Source organism: Anarrhichthys ocellatus, unplaced genomic scaffold (assembly GCF_004355925.1).
Source record: "Anarrhichthys ocellatus isolate YVR2014 unplaced genomic scaffold, GSC_Weel_1.0 scaffold28, whole genome shotgun sequence".
Lineage (NCBI taxonomy): Eukaryota > Metazoa > Chordata > Actinopteri > Perciformes > Anarhichadidae > Anarrhichthys > Anarrhichthys ocellatus.
Genome location: NW_022280058.1, coordinates 1234825 through 1253701, shown reverse-complemented (window position 1 = coordinate 1253701; position 18877 = coordinate 1234825). Strand labels below are relative to the sequence as shown.

The 18877-nt window shown below is 44.0% G+C and overlaps 2 protein-coding genes across 3 annotated transcripts; both read right to left on the bottom strand.

Moving 5' to 3' along the window:
• Positions 1–1170: 1170 nt before the first annotated feature.
• actb1 (actin, beta 1) lies at positions 1171–5069 on the bottom strand. The gene is made up of 7 exons (XM_031863232.1): positions 4973–5069; positions 3838–3963; positions 3465–3704; positions 2693–2939; positions 2391–2582; positions 2018–2199; positions 1171–1831 (listed from the first exon to the last, which is right to left on the bottom strand). Exons 2-7 carry the CDS (start codon positions 3958–3960, stop codon positions 1688–1690), a joined length of 1128 nt encoding a protein of 375 aa, XP_031719092.1. The 5' UTR covers positions 3961–3963; positions 4973–5069; the 3' UTR covers positions 1171–1687.
• Positions 5070–8843: 3774 nt separating this feature from the next.
• On the bottom strand, positions 8844–18532 carry LOC116392045 (uncharacterized protein PB18E9.04c). Of its 2 annotated transcripts, XM_031863172.1 has the most exons (11): positions 18139–18532; positions 17290–17670; positions 15109–16953; positions 14934–15022; positions 14726–14784; positions 13782–13945; positions 12368–12533; positions 12081–12272; positions 10566–10787; positions 9304–9463; positions 8844–9227 (listed from the first exon to the last, which is right to left on the bottom strand). In XM_031863172.1, the coding sequence occupies exons 1-11, from the start codon at positions 18179–18181 to the stop codon at positions 9153–9155; spliced, it is 3396 nt and encodes a 1131-aa protein (XP_031719032.1). In that variant the 5' UTR covers positions 18182–18532; the 3' UTR covers positions 8844–9152. The 2 variants fall into 2 exon arrangements, with proteins under 2 accessions (XP_031719032.1, XP_031719033.1); XM_031863173.1 differs by lacking the exon at positions 18139–18532 and having other exon boundaries at positions 15109–16948; positions 17290–17462.
• Between the last annotated feature and the right edge of the window lie 345 nt (positions 18533–18877).

The following is an 18877-nucleotide window of genomic DNA, read 5'->3' as shown; positions in this document are numbered from 1 at the left end:
TGCAAAATGAAGTCAGGTTCTATGGAAGTCTATGACAAAATGCATTTACCTCAGTAAACATGAATTTATGGTCTCAATCGCTAGTTTCAAGTCGTCCTCAACACAGTATGATGTTCATTTAGTAAATTATAGTCCATTTATAGTAAAACAAACCATAAAGCGGAGTATCCTTTAGGGCGGGCTTACTATGATTGACAGGTCGCTGTCGCTACCGGAGCTGTAACCAGAGTCATGTCACTCTCCATTCCAAAATTTGTCATTTCCAGTCATCGGTTGCAAAAGAAAATTGTTTCCAAGATGGCGACAGCGCCAAACTTATGCTTCACAACGGGAGTCTACAAACCAATGGGTGACGTCACGATAACTACGTCCACTTATAGTCTATGCTTTACATGTTGCTCTATAAACTATATTAGATGCATTTCAAATATAAATTCCTACTCCGTTCTAAAAACAAATTTCAATTCCATATACGTTTTTAAAAGCAATTATTTTGACATGTGGAAAGCAGAGTATTAAGAGTAGCTCCTAATTGTACTAAAATCCTAAAGGCCATCATAGGTCAACACGCTTGGAGGGGGAGTGAGCAGAGCAATCTGCTACACACCACTAGATGGCACCAAATCTTACACTGAGCCTTTAAGAACAATCCACTTGATTTGTCACTAAATAGTTTCCAATGTGGACAAGCTTTATGGATGGGCCAAAAGACTTGAATATTGTTCGTAACTATTTAGATTGTTTCGTTGCTGCGGTTTACTTTCCTCCTGATGCAAATTCAAAGATGCACTTCAGTTCTCTTTTGTAGTAAACTTGCAACTGCATGTTGTGCAGCCTTGTGTTGTCTAATGGCAAGTCCTTGAATCCTTTGAGACAGTGTAAATTTAGTCAGATTATACTTTGTAGAGAGAGCCTTTTGCCGTAGTAATTAAATGACTTCCAATTAATCCTTAGAACCGTCACAGCAGATTTGACTGTTTCAGTAGTAAACCGGTTTTACCAACAGTAATAATGGCTGTTCTATTCAGTGTCCTACTGAGCCATGCCAGTGTGACAATACCAGGACCTTGAAACTGAACTATATGGAATTCAGTCATTTTAACTTAGCGTGTGATTGATACTATGTAAATTCTGAGCTGATTGAAATGAAAGAAACCCATGTAGACAGACTTGAATCTCAGACATGTGCACTTTATTGAGTAGTTGTGTACACAAGAGGCTTGACGCCCCATGCACAATCCTTCCTACACCCCCATACAAGGTAGAAACTTTGTCTTTTGCATAATGACAAACAAACTGGACCAAGTATTGTTTAAGGCTGAAAGTACAAAAACAAAAAGACTACATAATTTACATAAGCAATACTACAGATCTGTTGGGCAGTGGGCCCACCAGAGAAAAACCTTCATAGAGGCAAATAAGGTGGTGAACAAACACATCTGGAATGACCTACACAAACACGACAATGGACATCATGTTCCTCTCACAGTCACACCGCCTGGGACGCTCTGTACTTCCTGCAGAGTTTCTCCCCATCAGGGGGCATGGTGCCATAGTGATGGGGGAAAATGGGAAGTGGTGTTGCGGGCTCAGCATATACCGGTGTGTTGGTGTAGGCATGTATGCAGAGCCAGTCGTTTGGGTTTGTAGCAGTGTGTGTTTCGGGGGAGTGGACTGACAAGTCTGTTTAGAAGCACTTCCTGTGGACAATGCTGGGGCCGGACTCGTCGTACTCTTGCTTGCTGATCCACATCTGCTGGAAGGTGGACAGGGAAGCCAGGATGGAGCCACCGATCCATACAGAGTACTTCCTCTCTGGGGGAGCAATGATCTGCAGGGAGCAAGATGAAAAACAAGGCGTCAAATCAATCCACACCGACATCCTGCAAGTATTTAATTTACAGTTAAATTCAGGAGAAGCGAGAGAGCTTGAACGCTGAATTAACCATGTTTTTGGCAGTAGAGGTAAAGAGCCTTCTAGAACATTTATTTTTTGCCTGAAGGGGATGAGTTATACCTTGATCTTCATGGTGGTAGGTGCCAGGGCAGTGATTTCCTTCTGCATACGGTCAGCGATGCCAGGGTACATGGTGGTACCTCCAGACATTACGGTGTTGGCGTACAGGTCCTTACGGATGTCCACGTCGCACTTCATGATGCTGTTGAAGGTAGTTTCATGGATACCGCAAGACTCCATACCTACGAGAGGTTGTAAAGAAGAAAGTAAGTTTTTGTTTCACACACACTTAAAAACTACAACCCCCCTATGCTTCCCAACAGTTTAACTCTTATGTATTAGTTATCAAACTCAGTCCTTGAATATATTTCAGCCAGTGCCCTGATTGAAATCTATTTCTGCCTTAAAAATAAGTTTCCCTGAATTAACTTACCAAGGAAAGAGGGCTGGAAGAGGGCCTCGGGGCAACGGAACCTCTCATTTCCAATGGTGATGACCTGTCCGTCAGGCAGCTCGTAGCTCTTCTCCAGGGATGAAGAGGAGGCAGCAGTGCCCATTTCTTGCTCAAAGTCCAGTGCAACATAACACAACTTCTCCTTAATGTCACGCACAATCTCACGCTCAGCTGTAAGACAAGAAAAAGACATTTTATAGTCAGTCCCAGGTTTTTTTTGTCTCCCCCTGTCAGTTTTCCCCTTGCTTCATAGATTAGTTTGTTTTGAAATCTGTGCCAACCTGTGGTGGTGAAGCTGTAACCCCTCTCAGTCAGGATCTTCATGAGGTAGTCGGTGAGGTCTCTGCCAGCCAAGTCCAACCTGAGGATGGCGTGGGGCAGGGCGTAGCCTTCATAGATGGGCACTGTGTGGGTCACACCATCACCAGAGTCCATGACAATACCAGTGGTACGACCGGAGGCGTACAGGGACAGCACAGCCTGGATGGCCACATACATGGCAGGAGTGTTGAAGGTCTCGAACATGATCTGGAGGAGACGAGCGGTGAATCAGTGAGTCAACGTTACCTGAAGTAAGCCAGTATTGGTTAGTACAGAAAAGCACAGCACACTGGCCTGTTTTGAGTAGAAACACCATATGAAAACCAGTCATTACAATAATGTATAGTTTAGTCATATTGAATGTACAAGATGAGTGCAGCAACCTGTTCAGTCATCTGGTGCATCATGCAGACACCAGTGTAATTAGATCCTCGTCATCTACTTTAGTAAGTCTAAAATGAGCCCAATTTGAAAAGAGCAGTGACCATGCCGCAACAGTCATTCCTGATGCATCACAGTGCAGAGAGATAGAAACCTGAAGCATCCGCAGAGATGAAAAGATCAGCACAGGACAAAAGAAACCTGGAGATTGAAGGAGCAGGAGGAAATGGACAGATTGAGCAGAAGCTGAGATGCCCGAGCGGCAACACATTCTCTTGTTGCGGGGCCCTGCAGGCGAGTTGAGAGGGTTTCCTGTGTGAGGGGATACGTCAGTGTGTCAGCCCTTGTTACCTGGGTCATCTTTTCCCTGTTGGCCTTGGGGTTCAGGGGAGCCTCTGTGAGCAGGACTGGGTGCTCCTCGGGGGCAACTCTCAGTTCGTTGTAGAAGGTGTGATGCCAGATCTTCTCCATGTCATCCCAGTTGGTGACGATACCATGCTCAATGGGGTACTTCAGGGTCAGGATTCCCCTTTTGCTCTGTGCCTCGTCACCAACATAGCTGTCTTTCTGGCCCATACCAACCATCACACCCTAGTAAAGTCAAATCAGAAAAAAAAATAAAAATAAAAAACTAGTTAAAAATCTGTACAAAAAACAAATTTATGAGTTTTTACAAGCTTTGTTATTTACAAGTCATGATTTATACAATATGTGGAAACTGTACCTGATGTCTGGGACGTCCAACAATGGAGGGGAACACAGCACGTGGAGCATCATCTCCTGCAAAGCCAGCTTTGCACATACCGGATCCATTGTCAACAACGAGGGCGGCGATTTCGTCTTCCATTGTCTGGGCAGAAGAGAAGACAAAAAAGGCAGAGAATGTTGAACACTGATGCTCTGTGTGAGGCAGTTGCGAGTTACAGCTGGCACACAATCAACTCAGTTAAAGCCTTGTCGTTATGAGACTGGACGCTGGATGTCGCAGTGGCGCAAGTCCCAGTCCTAATCCAGCAGCTCAGCAACAGAAGGCTCCGTTTCTCTCTCGGTCTGGCTATGGCCATATAAGGCAAACGTGAGAGCAGCTGAGAGACTGCGGTAGCCCGGCCCGTGTGTCGTTAAACCTCAAAATGACAGACAAGCACGGCCACTCCCTTCACCGGAACCACCACAAACTGTCCAAGATAACGGGCCACACACCGGTTACGCACGCTTCAACAGACGTTTTTAACAGTTAAGTTGAATGAACTGCCACCCATCAGGTGTACCTCTATGTCGTGACCACCACTGTTACAAGCACATGTGAAAAGAAAAAAAAACAAAAAAAAAAAAAAACACAACTTCTCGCTTTAATGTCAAAGAAACCATTTGGCATTTCTACGCGCATATCTGCAATTTCTGTTAGCGTTAAGTATTTTAGATTCAATCCTCCTAAATGTGCAATCATCCGTCTGCGTGTGAAACCAGACCCAGAGACCGTGTCAAAGCCAAAGCAGATGCTTACATGCAAGAGAGAAGGTCAAGCACGCTTTTCTTTTTACGCAGTCTGATTTGTGAAACTGATGACAGCATGGGTAGCCGGGTTATTTCACACCATCCGCTAGATATAAACGACAGTGTGCCAACGCGTATCTGTACTTAACACGCCGTTAGTGGGGACCTCCCATCAAACCAACCGTCATCACAAACATTTAAGCTTAATGAACGACCGAAATTAAAGTTAGCTGTTCCAACTGTTGTCTGCGTAAAGTCAGGCAGACAACCTCGTATCTTTAACCCGCCGGCTAAAATATTACGCACACACATATATATTAAATAACTGCATTTAAAACAACACAAAACTTCCATCTTCGTCTTACCTGTTTAAGGGAGGGTTATCGGCTTAGGAGGACTGACTGCGCGGTATACTCCGGTAGGGTTTAGTGTCTAAACCTGACTGCAATGGAAGCCAACAAATTGCAGGGTTTTATGAGAGCTCTCGCTGCAGCCCCTCTCCATAAAAGGAGATCTTTCCGCTTAGCGCTCTCTGATTGGTCCTGCCGCATCCACTGGGTGTGGCGCATGCAGATAACGCTCCTGCGCTCTGACAATACCGAGGAGACAAGCAACATGGAAACTAACCTATATTCTGTCAACTATTATTCTGGGGTCTTTCAGTGTTTAATAAAACACACTTTATATCCGTCTATATAATATCATTATTTATTATAATGGGCGCAATGGGAATGAAACACCCGCGAGCAACAAATGACTGCTGCAAAACACACAGCAGACTCTTAAAACAAGTTGAAATATTTGCTTTCATGTTATTGTCTATTGAGCTGATTAGCACATGTTGATGTACTTCATAGAACCCATATTATAGTTTGATCCCTGGCATCATCCAGGTTGAGAAGGGGCCTGCATATTTTCTCTCAAGCACATTTGATTAATCTACTTGTGTTACTATCTTCTGTTTTATATTTGTGCATTGGAGCAAAAGCGCAGAACACAGACAAGAAGATTCACGATTCATCTCATTTAAGTGAAGGACATGCGGGAATGAGACAGAACGAGATTGCACTGAAGACTGTGCTAGTGCATTTGCAAATTCATGGCAGATACTCGTGCTTGGTAGTGCCAGGCACCAGTGGGGTGGTTCCAGTCTCAGGGTCACTGACAGCACTGTTAACACCCTGATTAACATGTCTACCCTGACATAGCAGTGTCTCTCTCTCTCTCTCTCTCTCTCTCTCTCTCTCTCTCTCTCTCTGTTTCTCTCTCACACACACACACACACATGCAGAGTAAAGTGATACACGTGGTCAAGCTTAGCTGAGGTATGTTTACAGCAAACACTCAGGAGGCTGTAGATCACTTATCTCTCGTCACTTGTACAGTTTCAGTGTGTGTGTGTGTGTGTGGGGGGGGGGGGGTTCAATGAGATGAGTAATAGACAGGTGTGTAATTTCCGGGAGATACCTAATGTGGTTTTGAAATGAAAACCGTGACGCCTATTATGAAATGATTTCTGAGGAATGTGACTTTGATATGTACGTACATACCTGCTCATGCACACACCAATATGTGCATAAGGCTTGCCTGAAGTACTCATTTATATGAATTATTATGATAACACACTTGGACGTTGCCATGCAAAGCTCATCTTATTGACCAGAGACTTAAGTGGGTGGGTAGGGTTGCAGTTTTAACTCAATAAGGGCACCGGACAAAGACACATAAACTTATGGTAGGAATTCTCATTGGCTCTTTGTGTTCCTAATAAGGGTATATGGTAGCCGGCTGGCCAAAGGAGACAGGAAGTGGGTTTCACAGTGCTTCCCTTCTGCAGATGCACACAGGAAGTGACCGCACAGATCCTACAAACACACACAAACGCCCGTATGTCACCAGGTACGGAGCAGCTAAGGATAACATAGAAGGGAGAGGGAGAGTGAATGATCTAATCAGGGAATTGGCTTTCAGAGTGGCATTATCCTCTTCTAGACAGACACTAAACACACACACACACACACACACACACACACACACACACACACACCAAGTATAGACCCAGGGCAGGACAACCATCCCTTTAAGAGTTCCTTTGGATGACATCCATATAAGGAGATATTGGAGCTAGTCACATGGGGGGGAAGAATGCACTGCTCAGGTCATGTGACCAGTCTGAGGAAATGAATAAATCTCCCTTTTTAAGGATGTGCATGTATATACGTGAGTATGGGTGGGAGTGCATGTTGCTATAGGTTGGATTTCTGTATCCTTCACCAGCACCCACAGATTAATATGTAGAAAGTGATATATGAATAAAAATAAAAATTGTTTTTTAAAGTTTGTACGCACTAACTCCTCCCTGACAGATATTTCTCAATGTTTCTTCTCATATCTTTCTTCAAGCCATTTCATAATTTGGTGGCATGCGTGTCTTATGCATGCGTTACATCACACACACACACACACACACACACACGTAGACACTCCCTGCATTGCTCACTCACACAGTCAGAGAAATTCACAGGCCTGGCTCTTGGCTCTGACTAAGACCGTATATGGAAGAAGCTAGCAGGTAGCTTCTGTCCACTTTTCAGTCATCCCCTGTCTCTAGCGCTCACTCTCTTCCTTAAACGCACATTCACTCTCTTCCTTTATTTGCCACATTTCCTCTCTCCCTGAACCAATCACTCCCTGATTCCTCTTCCCATGACAGGGACAACTACAGGAGTGCAATGCAGTGTGCGTATTTGCCAGTTTCACTCTGCAACAGTCTTCCCCAGTCATTTATGACATCACATTCCAGCTAAGGTTCATAAGCAGTATTGAGTGGAGGTGTGGCTTGTGTGTGTGTGTGTGTGTGTGCGTGCTTGAGTAAGACAAAGACAGGAAGATGGTATGTGAAATACTCTTTGAAATGTCATATTAGAAGATGCAGATTTCTCAACAGAAATTCCCCCCCAAAAAACTCCAATCTGACAAAGACTTGTGAACACATCTCACCAATTCTCAGGTCTCTGCACTGGCTGACCATCAGTGTGCCATTAAACAGAGTTACATTTACTGCTACTTTACTGTGATTTAGATCCAAATACACTTCTGAATGTAGCTTGAACCATGGCCTGATTAGGCAGAAAACTTTGTGTTTGGGTTCCTAACCCTCTATTGCATGGAGTTGTCATATGGTTTATGTAAATTTTACTAAAAGACAGTTCTACAAAATCCACATTTCACTGTTTTGTTGTGAAAAGGGGGTCTTCTACTTTGATATGACCAATGATTGATCACATCACATGAGCAGGATATCCTGTTTGCACTTCCTTTTTTCATGGACACTTGACACTAGAAGGTCATGATCTGAGGACTCCCAAAGTTGACTAATTGTTTAACAGTTTTGTTTAATGCAAAATTCCTTAAAAAACTAAAAAAGACATTATCTGGGGTAAGTCAACTAAAAGCAGTCTAGAAGAGATACCTTTTTTGTAAAATGAATTTGATGTCATATGTTAACTACACGTGAATATATAATGTGTTCATTCAACCTATTGGACTGTTTCATAAGACTAAGCTACACTGAGACCATGTTAACAACTTATTACATTTAAAAAGGGAAAGAACATATATATTTTGTAATTCCAGACATTCTGTAACCGTACCCTTTATCTGGATTATACATTACACCACTGGCTGTAAAAAGGTTGCCACAGCCTCGTGCCACCTGATCTGGTAGGAAGGGACAACACAGACTACTGGACGTTGCAAACAAACAATGGAGGAGAAGCCTGGATGGAAAGGAGCAGGTGCTCCAAGTGGGCCATGTTCCTTTGATTCTTCAACTTCCACAAGAGGTGAAAGTGTCAGAATGGAGAATGTAACGTGAACTTCTTAATGTGGATTTTTCATATATTTCCATTTTTTGAAGTAATAACATTAAAACATATTAATAATGTTTAAGTTATAAGTCATGCAATAGAGGGCTAATAAATTCTGAAAAATTGATTTTGACACGGGTCCTTCTATCAGACACGATCCTGAGATTAGATACAGTAATAATGTGAGACACACCTTTTATCTCTTGTTTGCGTTTGTATGGTTTATGCTGCGCTTTCTGTAAAATGTTTTAATGCATTATATAAAGCATTTTAACGGCCTGTGTGTGAAAATGTGCATTTGTGCTCCACAACTTTCTAAGCGATGACCTCAGAGTGCAAAGCTCAGTATGTTTAAAAAGGACTCACATTTTTAATTGTCAAAAGCAAATGCATTTATTTTTGCCCTGAGTAAGATTTATGTTTACTAAAGCATGATATAAGACTCTGCACCATTTAGACACACTCTTTTGTTCTTCTTTCTTTACAGTACATCCTACATCTCATCAGAGGTATCAGAAACAGAACATGTAGCAAAAAATATACACTTATATACACATTTACACTTATTGTTTTTTTACAGTTTTCATCAACAAAACAAGAACATTTGAGGCCTAGAACGCAATAACGAGCTGCAAAAACCAGTGTCAACTTTTGATTTGAGTCTTCTTTACGTGCGTCAAGCAGTCCAGCTCTTCCCCAGGTCTACCAGCTCCATGCCTTCACAGTAGGACCGCGGCCTCGAAACCCTCACCTGGTTTCACAGGGAAACATATTGAAACCAGATATACGTGCTCATATGTATATAGATATACCTGTCAAACACTCACTGTGGGTGTCCTTTGGGTGGCCAGTTTCTGCAGAAGGGGGAAGGGAGTCCACTGAATGGGTTCCACGGGCCAGCTGCAGACAGAAAGGTCACTGGCCTTGCCCGAGTCCAACACAACATCGCCCATGCTCATCCCGCTTCCCCTCCAACCATACTGAGAGCTACAGGGAATACAGACAGCCAAGGGATTATTTACACAGACGTTGTTTGTATATTATATGAGTGAAGGAATACTTTCAGACATACATTTACATTCTGTAGGGGAACTAAAGGCAGTAACAGTTTAAGATACAGATTAGGAAAATGATATGAATGTAATTTTATTCATTGATATTGGCTTTAGTGATTTATTCTCTTCATTTTAACTTTTAAACATGTATTAAGCCATAGCTTGGGATACACTTTTTTCTATATTTAATGTCACAAAATTGAATTCATTCAGTTGTTGTGTTTTATCCGTTTCTTTTATGTCTTTACTTTATTGCTTTTGCTTTGATTTAATACAACATTTACTCATTAAAGTAGCATTCAATAGTTAAAACTGCTTTTATATTTCTAAAGCAGCCACAGATGAAAGGGGGCAGGTGAGAATGAAAACCTCGCAAAGAATTATCACCCAATTCAGCTCTACAGGCCTTTTTTGTGTTTAAAGCATCTTTCAGGTTATGGTTTCGGTTTTACGGCCCATAACTTTAATGTTTTGGCTTTTAGTTCAGTCTGTCAACCTCAGCAGCTTCACTTCCAGATGCAGGCATTTTGTCCTTACTGGGCGGCTGTAGAAACATTGTGGTGCAACATGACAGCACAAAGATTCTTTGTTTCAGGCGATTATACACAAATGAAAACATAATTATGAATATTATATTCCATTTCTACCTAAAAATCCCCATAAACCCAACACACTGGTCCTTTAAAAGTAATTATTAGGTGTGTCCAAGTTCAGTTTTTCTGTTTGTATAATTTAAGATTGTGTGTGTGTCTAAGTTTGGGTTGCAGATCTAATGTCTGCTTGGTTGCTGAACTTTTCAAAAGCAGCCTGTTTAGATGTGCATTTAGCTTGTTTGTATCTTGATCATTATTTTCTTAGATCTTAGATCATATACATACTGTAATATGTATTTCATGCTTTAGACAGATTGAGGAGGACAGACAGACATTAGCTCTCTGCATGTCAATAACATTCATACTATCAAGAATATGAACCATTCATGTGCGTTTATGGACTGTGTGTGTGTGTGTGTGTGTGTGTGTGTGTGTGTGTACCTGTGTGGGTAGATTGTATTGATGCGAGCCCCGTGGCTGGGGCAGGTGGAGGCCAGCGACAGCGTGTCGTCGTGGTAACAGCAGGTGCGGTCGAGCGCCTGCAGGTGCAGTAACTCATCGGAGCGCGTAAAGGCGGGATTATCTAGCGAGTCCGCTGATCCTGCCCACGAACGCAACCCGAACCGTCCTGACAGCTCATCGAAATGGTTGAACCTGCGATAGCTGCAGACACAACAAATCATAGTGTGAGGATAATTATTCACAGCACAATATTCATATTCATGTATCTGCTTCAATTTGATCTGGGCTTGAGTATAAATACATATTTTTCATACATAGCCTACGTGTGTATGTAATATACATTTCTTTTTTTTCCCTTTAAGTCTCACTGGATAAAAATGACTAATGGAAGTGAACATTCTATTCAATTGAATTTGCATAACTTAATATCACACATTTGCCACAGAGGGCTTTACAATCTGGACCACATACAACCTCCTCTTACCTTGGACCCTTCGCATCAGATAAAGAAAAGCTCACCCCCCAATAAACTATTAATGGGCCAAAAAAAAAAAAAAATGGACGAAACCTCAGAGAGAGTCCAACTTTCTCTTGACAGAACTCTCTCTCTCTACTGTTCGTAAGACACTGTGGATTTACAGCTTAACTTCAGACTGAACTTTATCGGTCTGTGTCCACACCCAATATTTGAAGTTAATCTCAGCAATAGGATGAAAGTACAGTGCCTCAGTCAAGGTGGACAGAACTCTTCCCTCTTGCAGTCTCCCTCTGGGATTTTGGTTCAGACAACAAGTGTCTCAACACAAACGCCTTACCAGGCTGATTCCCAATGTCTGCACTTTTTGCAGACTTCCAGAGAGTCAGCTTGGGGAGCAGATTTCTCCAGACTTCACTTTATAGACTATTTATAGTTTATAACATGTGAATGTGCAAGACTAACACCTTACAGACTTGACGTGATGGCAGTGAACGTATCACTGTACGCATGACTGAAGTCCTTCAGGGGCTGTCTGCAAGTCTAGACGGTGGACATTCGGATTCAACCAGACTGACTCAACATTTTCCAAGAGTTCACGATGCAGCCTTCATCCTAAATATGTGGTTCAGCAGCCAGACTCCGACATCTAGTGGACGTTACTGTTACCACAACTAAAGTGCGTGAAGTTAAATCCATTCTGTGCCAGGACACAATTTTCCCGAAGGTGTCCTGTGTGTTAATGCCACGTATGTCACATCAATCCGAGTTGTTTGGCGTCAACTGCATTTCATGTTTACCAAAGGTGTGTTTCTTGGGTTATTATAAGGTCGACCCACAAGATCACACCTTGTTACAGAAACACATTTAACCATTTCATTCATTTTCAACATATTTGTTTGAACAAAACACTTCATATTTTATGTTCAGGGTATCTGTGTGGCGTCTGTGAATCTGTGTGTTTGTATGGTAGCTTGAGCGCTGTAAGCTGTGATTGTGACGTGTGAGTCGGTGCATACCTGCTCCGAGTCTGATCCACTTTGGCCTGGATCAGAATGGCTCGGTAGCGTCTCACTGCCACAAGAGCCAAAACACCAATCACTGTCACCATGACGAGTAAGATGGCAAGACACGCGCCCACGAGCCGCGCTCGAGTCATCCTCACGTCACACCTCTGACCCATGTACCAGAAGTCCTCTCCTACAAGGCAGCTGAAACACAAACAAGAAGACGTTTGCATGTACAAAAACCTTCTTGGATGGAAGAGATGCAAACTGTATGTATTAATGCCTCTGTCTGGTCCTACCGGCAAACTGGGAGCTGGCCCGGGTGGTGAGTACAGATGCCATGATGGTGGCAGTAGTCAAAGTGGCAGACAGAAGAGCAGCTATAGTTTGAAGTGCCAGGGTTAAACACACACTTGTAGCCTGCTGGACACTGCAGTAACCAGTCGCACACATCGCCCTGCAGACCTGGAGGGAAGATATGTTAAAGAATGAGGCTGGTGTTATTCTTCATTTTGATTATTGCCAACAAATCCCACTGAACAGCTACATCTTAAATATTTGGTTTACTTTTTTAAAAGGAAACGCAATGTCCACAATCAGGTGCTAACGCATTTGTTGACGACAAGTTTCAGCTGTGGATTAATACACGTTTGGTGCACTGCACTATAATTAAAATATAATCTACAATGGACATCTACATAAAAATTAAAACAATAAAGTAGCCAAAAAATATAGAATATTACCAGCATTACTCTTTAAATGTGTCTGCCTTTATGTCAATGTTTAAGCATTAGCTGAAATACCTTGACGAATTGGCAAATCAAATAATATACAGTATAAGTCTTATTTAAGTGATTATGGTTACATGCAGAGTTGGCACGATAAGTATCCCTGTTGGCCCAAATAAACTGCCAGAAGAACATGCCTGTCAATGCACTTTGTCCAACAGCAAACATGCAGCTACAGTACTTGAGCCATTGTGAATTGGCATATATGGCAAACACCAAAAGTGAAAGCAGTAGAGTAAGATGATGACATACCACAGTAACCAGTTTAATATCCGAGTGAGCCAGACTTCATAATCAGATTTCCCATAACTAGATTGTGAGTTTAACTGAGTCAATCTGACTGTGTTATGATGTTTACATGAGTCTGCCTGTAACTGGGTTAATTAAGTAAGCAGGTTAAGAATGGAATTCCCACAGAGGACATCTGGGACAAGGGTCTGAAATGTGTTAATGTCTATTCCCTTAACGCCAGGCTCTCTTAGATGCAGTACAAAGGTTGCTTTACTCAAAAGGTGAAACTGCACAAAAATCTTCCCATAAATGTCACCAATTAGTGAGAAATGTGACCAAACAGAGGCAGATTTACTTCGTAGCTATGCATTATTATGCATGAAGCTACAAGAATCCTGCGTTGCAATATTTTCATTCTGTTCAAAGAATTTTAAAGTCCAAATAAGACCCGATCCACTTTTGGTCATACTGGGGGCCTGTGAAAAGTCTAAAAACCTACAGAGTGCACAAATCAACTCCTATTGAAAGACTGGAATGCCCTGTCAGGTAAACGTTAAGGACAGTAAAGAGATGACGGGATATCAGAGGAGAGCGAAGAACGAGTTGCAACGATTCGCCTGAGACCACTCAGGTGCCTGAAAAGTTAAGCATCTTTGGTCAGCTGTGCGTAGGCGGGCATCTCAAATTGCCTTACCTCCCAGTGTGATGTTGGTGATCTTGGATGATCTGAAGCTCCTCCCCTCGCACACAGCCTGAGCTAGTCCTGTTCGTTCCAACAGCGACGCGGGGCCAGTCGTGCCGAGCCACCGCAGAGCCCCGCTGGTTCTGAACTCCACCAGACTCTGCACTGCATGGCCACTGAAAAACGGCAGCACATCCACTTTCTGCAGCTTTCTTCACAAAACCCTATGCAGCGCAACCCCAGTTTGTGCCTCTCATGTTTTACCACTGTATTCGAATCACAGAGCTAAGCATCTTTTCTAAAAGATAAATACCTGGCAATCTATGAAAACCCCATTTAAAGAAGGGATTCAGGGCATTAATATAGCAGCAAACAATGATTTGCTATGTAGAGATGTATTGGAGTAATGTCTCCCTCTGTGTGGGTTGTAATCCGAGTTTCTACGTAATCCGAGTTTCTTGGTTGACACAGCCAGCCTCGTGTGCTTTTAGTGCATGTTCATGCATGTGAGCATGTCCACTGGTTAGCTCACTAATACGGCGGTTACAGCTGATAACGCCCCTCCGGTTTCCCCCTCAGGTAAACACTGTTAGCTTATCCGTCACCATGTTGAGAGCCGTTGAGAGGCAATAGAATTAGCTGATGGACATTGTGGAGCATTAAGCAGCTAAAGAGACAAAATACTGCCCTCCTCAGGAGTTGGAGGAGACCACAAGAGAGCTAAAGGGAGAATGTGATTTACATTTGTGACTTGACCAGAAACACAACTTCAAATGAAGGATAATGTAGTTCCATGTCTGCTGGACGTGATAATAAGAAACTGTTTGCCAATTACAACTTGTTAGTGCGTCAAAATGTCAACGTCCTATGACTTGACTTTAATGGTAATAGATGAGAGGCTCAAAACGGGGCTAAATGCAGCTTAGCTACAGTATATGTACTCTATAGGACTTCACCTGCTCCAAACTCCCAGCAGCCGGCTGAACCCCGGGGCTTTCTGAAGGTACGGCTCCACCTGAAAGAAACATAGAATGAGGACTTTGTAGCAGCCCCTAAATCAAACTCTAAAGCTATTGTATAATCGCACGATTTGTTGGTGCTTTTCTGCATGCCAGTGTGCGTCTGCGTGTGTGTGTGTGTGTGTGTGTGTACATCATCCCTCACCCAGGCAGCGGTGTCTTCCTCCAAACCAGAAGAAAAAGCCGATCTGGACTCTTCCACAACAATCTGCAGCAGCAGCTCAATTGACTCCACTGGACAAAACAGGAAAATAAATCCATTACAAGCCTGGACACAGAAAAAAAACTATTATTTAATCACACACAAATATGTACATTACCTCTGATGGCTGAAGGTTGGTCTGGCACGATGTAGAACTTGGGTGTGTGACTAGTTGTGGGGCTCCAAGCAGAGGTTAAAACAGGAGGTGTGAGTGCCAAACGGTTCTCCTGGCTGGGATGCAAGGTTGTCCACGATGGAGCTCCGGCTGTGGGAGTTAGTGTGGTTGTGCTGCCTGTAAACCATTGCCAAGACTTATCCTCTCCCTCTACTTCCTCTACCTCTCCATGTCCATAATCCGATTTTGCAGTTGTGAGTGAGAGCAAAGACGTCTGTACAGTAGTAATGTGGTTGTGGGGCTGTTTAAGCGTAACTGGGATATTAGTAGAAGACGTCAAAGGCAGGGGGTTCTGTGTATGAGGTGTGTGTGAAGATGTTTCTGAGGGCGTGGGCGTGGGCGTGGTTTCGTGGTCGACGAGTGGTGTGTGGGCAGCGGATTCAGTGGTAGAGGAGGGCAAAGAAAGGGGTGTGTGAGATAAATGTGAATGACCAGGTGATGGAGTGTGTGTTTGCAGCGTGTATGGAGATGTTGATGAGGGTATGGACGTACTGGACGACGAAGGAGGAACAGGAGTCGGTGAATTTGTGGGCGAGCTGTCATGTGAGAGTGTGTAAGTGGGACGCAGTGTGTATGTTTCAGTGGATGTTCCTGAGGGAGCTGAGGTCTGGACTACATCTCCCAACATCAGAGGTGTCGAAGAAGAACCCGTGAAACTCAAAGTCCGGTCATCAACTTCGGTGATGCCAGGCGATGAGGACATGGTGTCGGCAAAACGTTTGCGTGTACTCTGCGATGCCGTGTGTGTCTCGTCTTTGCTCGTCTGTGTGAGCGGGGAGGACGTGTCAAGAAGTGGCGAGCACGCAAGGCCCTCTGTGCTTTGTGGAGAGCTTGTTTCACTCTGTGTGGAGGAAGTGAAAGTGTGAAGGATCTCAAGTTTGTCAGAGGACTCGAACGCAGCAGTTTGATTGGTGACCTCTGACGCAGATGATGCCGATGAGTCAGTTCCACTCGTGTTTGGATGAAATGAAGCAGACTCCACGGCACCAACAGCGGTTTCAAGCTCTGCGACGTGGGCGGCGGGTGGATGAGTCCCGCTGGAGAGCTGTGAGGATGATGGTGACGGCGCAGTGGGTTCAATATCAGTGTGTGAGTCACCCTGCTGAGGTTCAGTGGGGGATTTTAGAGGATTAGAGGTGACGGCGGAGGTCAGATCCGAGTTAAGTCTGTCTGTGCTTCGCTGGCTCCTCCAGGAATGGGGGAGTTGTGTGTTTGTAGATAGCTTAGATGTCTGAGTGGCTGTATATTTGTGAATATATGTGCCAAGCAAGGTGTTGGAGCTAATGGCTGTTGCATGTGTCACTGCAATCTGGGTTTGAGGGAGCTCGTTGCTTGATTTTTTCCCCGTGTTTGTCGTGTGCGATGGTTGAAACAGCGAGTCTGTACGCTGAAAATAGGGGCGTGCTCTCTCTCTGGCAGATATTTTTCCATCGGCGAGGTGAGGAGCTCCAGATGTATCCGCTCCATTGTTAGGTTCTTCCTCAGGAAGCGGGAGAGTTTCCCTATCAGCTCTCCCAGCCACAGTGAGCACAGTGAGTCCCTGCGGGGGTGAGGTGGGGTGCAGCGGGCCCTGGTCCTGAGAGGAGGGACTAGACGCAGACCGAGGCCCGGAGCTCCACTCCAGACCTTCAAAGAGGCGACCTCTGCCCCCGTCTGTCCCCCTCACCACGTCTTGACCAACAGGAGCGGCGCTTGTAAAGCTGGTTCCTGTCCGTGACCAACGCAGGAGGTCTTGGTCTGAACGTGGGCTGGTAGGGTCGTCCGAGGAATTCCTCTCATCTTCCTGGACTTGATGACCAAAACAAACACAAAAAAACAGAGAGGGAGAGGGTGAGGAGAGACAAGAGTGGAAATCACAACATAACATATCTGTGTCTCACACCACAGTGAGTGTGATAACAACTTTCCGACGGACTCAAAGCTTTGAACAATACATTTCCACAGTTTCACATAGTACAGTCAATGTAACCATAATATACTAAACAAAACCTTATATATTCATTGAGACAACTAAATAAGCAGCTTTTTCAACAATTGGATCATACTCTCATGATCAGGGTGCAGGGAAGTGGGCCATCCTGACTCAACAAGTCAAACTAGATAATTGAGTAATTGGTTTCTCACCATAATAGGACAGCTGCATTTCATTTGAGGAGCGTCCTGCTCCTGTCCAAGTGAAGGTGGCTTTGTTTCCATCACAGTGGGAGAGCAGAGCCGTCCCCCCGCTCTCCAGGACCTGATCTGCTTCGTTCAAAACACAGCGCACTACTACGCTTGAACCACTGTCCAACCACACTAACTTTAAAAGGACCGTCGGACCCAGAGGAACACCTATCGTCCAGGTGCAAACTGAAACCGTCGGGGTTCTGTCAGACTGGTGGTTCATGGGTGTGTTGCTGGTGTCAGTAAACAGTCCAGGTAAAGTGAGATTGATGTGACCAGCAGGCTGTTTGTCCAGGCTGACATCTCCACCACAGTGGTGGTGCAGCAAGGCCAGTGTTTTATCTGAGGAAAGAGAAGAAGAAAAAAGACGCTGGTAAAAGAGGGCATCAATCTGGCATAAATCTGTGTGATGTTGCAGTGAAAAGTGATTTATTATGTCCAGTTCAAACACAGATAATTATCATTCTCCGATTTTTTTTGAAGCAGGAAAATGTAAAAGCAAAACCCAGACAATTAAAGGAAAAAACAAACTTAATAAAAATGCACAGATCGTCCCCCTCTTTAATCATCTCTTGAATAATTTGATGACCCCTATATATTTGGATCAGGGCTTGAAGCAGGGTACAAAACTCAACTCTACAGAAACCTACCAACCTCGTTTGTATTGACAGAAGAGCAGCGATGTTGTGACTTAATTTAAAAGTAGCTGAAAACGAAACAGCAGTTTCAGATAAAAGAAATACAAAGCTCGGTGACAATAAAAGGAGTGGGCTTCATAATAAGACAGCAGTTTACAGCAGAGGTCCTTACCTGTTGTGATAATAAAAAGCAACAGGCAGGCGTGGAGCTGCATTTCCAATCCTGAGACATTTCAGTGTCGGAGACCTTATTAATCCCAAATCCATATAGCTCAGATATACAGTATCTGTGCGTTATGATGAGGACGAGTGAACCGCGCAGAGCGAAACAATGATCTCCAGTTTTCCTGCGAGCAGAGCAGTCCCAGCGAAACGGAGAGGCGTCAGAAACTTTCCTTCTCCATCATTTCCTTCTAACGGAAACCACCGTGCTGTCAGGGGCACGGCGCCGCACGGTCACCCAAATGAGTTGCACGTGTGTCGGACGGTGCTCCTCGTAATGCGGGACGGACAGAGGTTTTATGTGCGCCCCCGGGCTGTTCCGTGCGCCAGTTTGTTTGATTCAAACGAACGTTTCCCAAAGATGAGAGGAAGGAATCCAGTGGTCGCGGCAGGGAGCTGGTTTTTACACACATGCTTAAACGCAACACAGGAAACCTTTACCACAGGAGGCATGGAGGCATGACAGGGCGGGGGCAGTTTATTAGTGCTTTTACATTCACACCCCACTGTGTGTCAGACAGGGAGAGTTGGAAACCAGTGCCCGGTAGCAGGATGGCTTCATTATCACTCATCAGACATGAAGATGAATTATAGAGCTGGAGCCTATTATTATTGTTTGTGCGCGTGGCCACATTGGGGCAGAATAACATCAGAACAAGCTGACAAACTTGAAATTAAAGGCAGGGTTG

Coding starts and splice junctions, on each gene's coding strand:
- actb1 (XM_031863232.1), bottom strand. CDS start 3,960: ATGGAAGACGAAATCGCCGCCCTCGTTGTTGACAATGGATCCGGTATG. Junction 2,583..2,692: donor TTACAGCTTCACCACCACAG/GTTGGCACAGAT, acceptor CTTGTCTTACAG/CTGAGCGTGAGATTGTGCGT. Junction 1,832..2,017: donor CTACCACCATGAAGATCAAG/GTATAACTCATC, acceptor TGCTCCCTGCAG/ATCATTGCTCCCCCAGAGAG.
- LOC116392045 (XM_031863172.1), bottom strand. CDS start 18,181: ATGCAGCTCCACGCCTGCCTGTTGCTTTTTATTATCACAACAG. Junction 12,273..12,367: donor GGCCAGCTCCCAGTTTGCCG/GTAGGACCAGAC, acceptor TTTGTGTTTCAG/CTGCCTTGTAGGAGAGGACT. Junction 9,228..9,303: donor CCACCCAAAGGACACCCACA/GTGAGTGTTTGA, acceptor CTGTGAAACCAG/GTGAGGGTTTCGAGGCCGCG.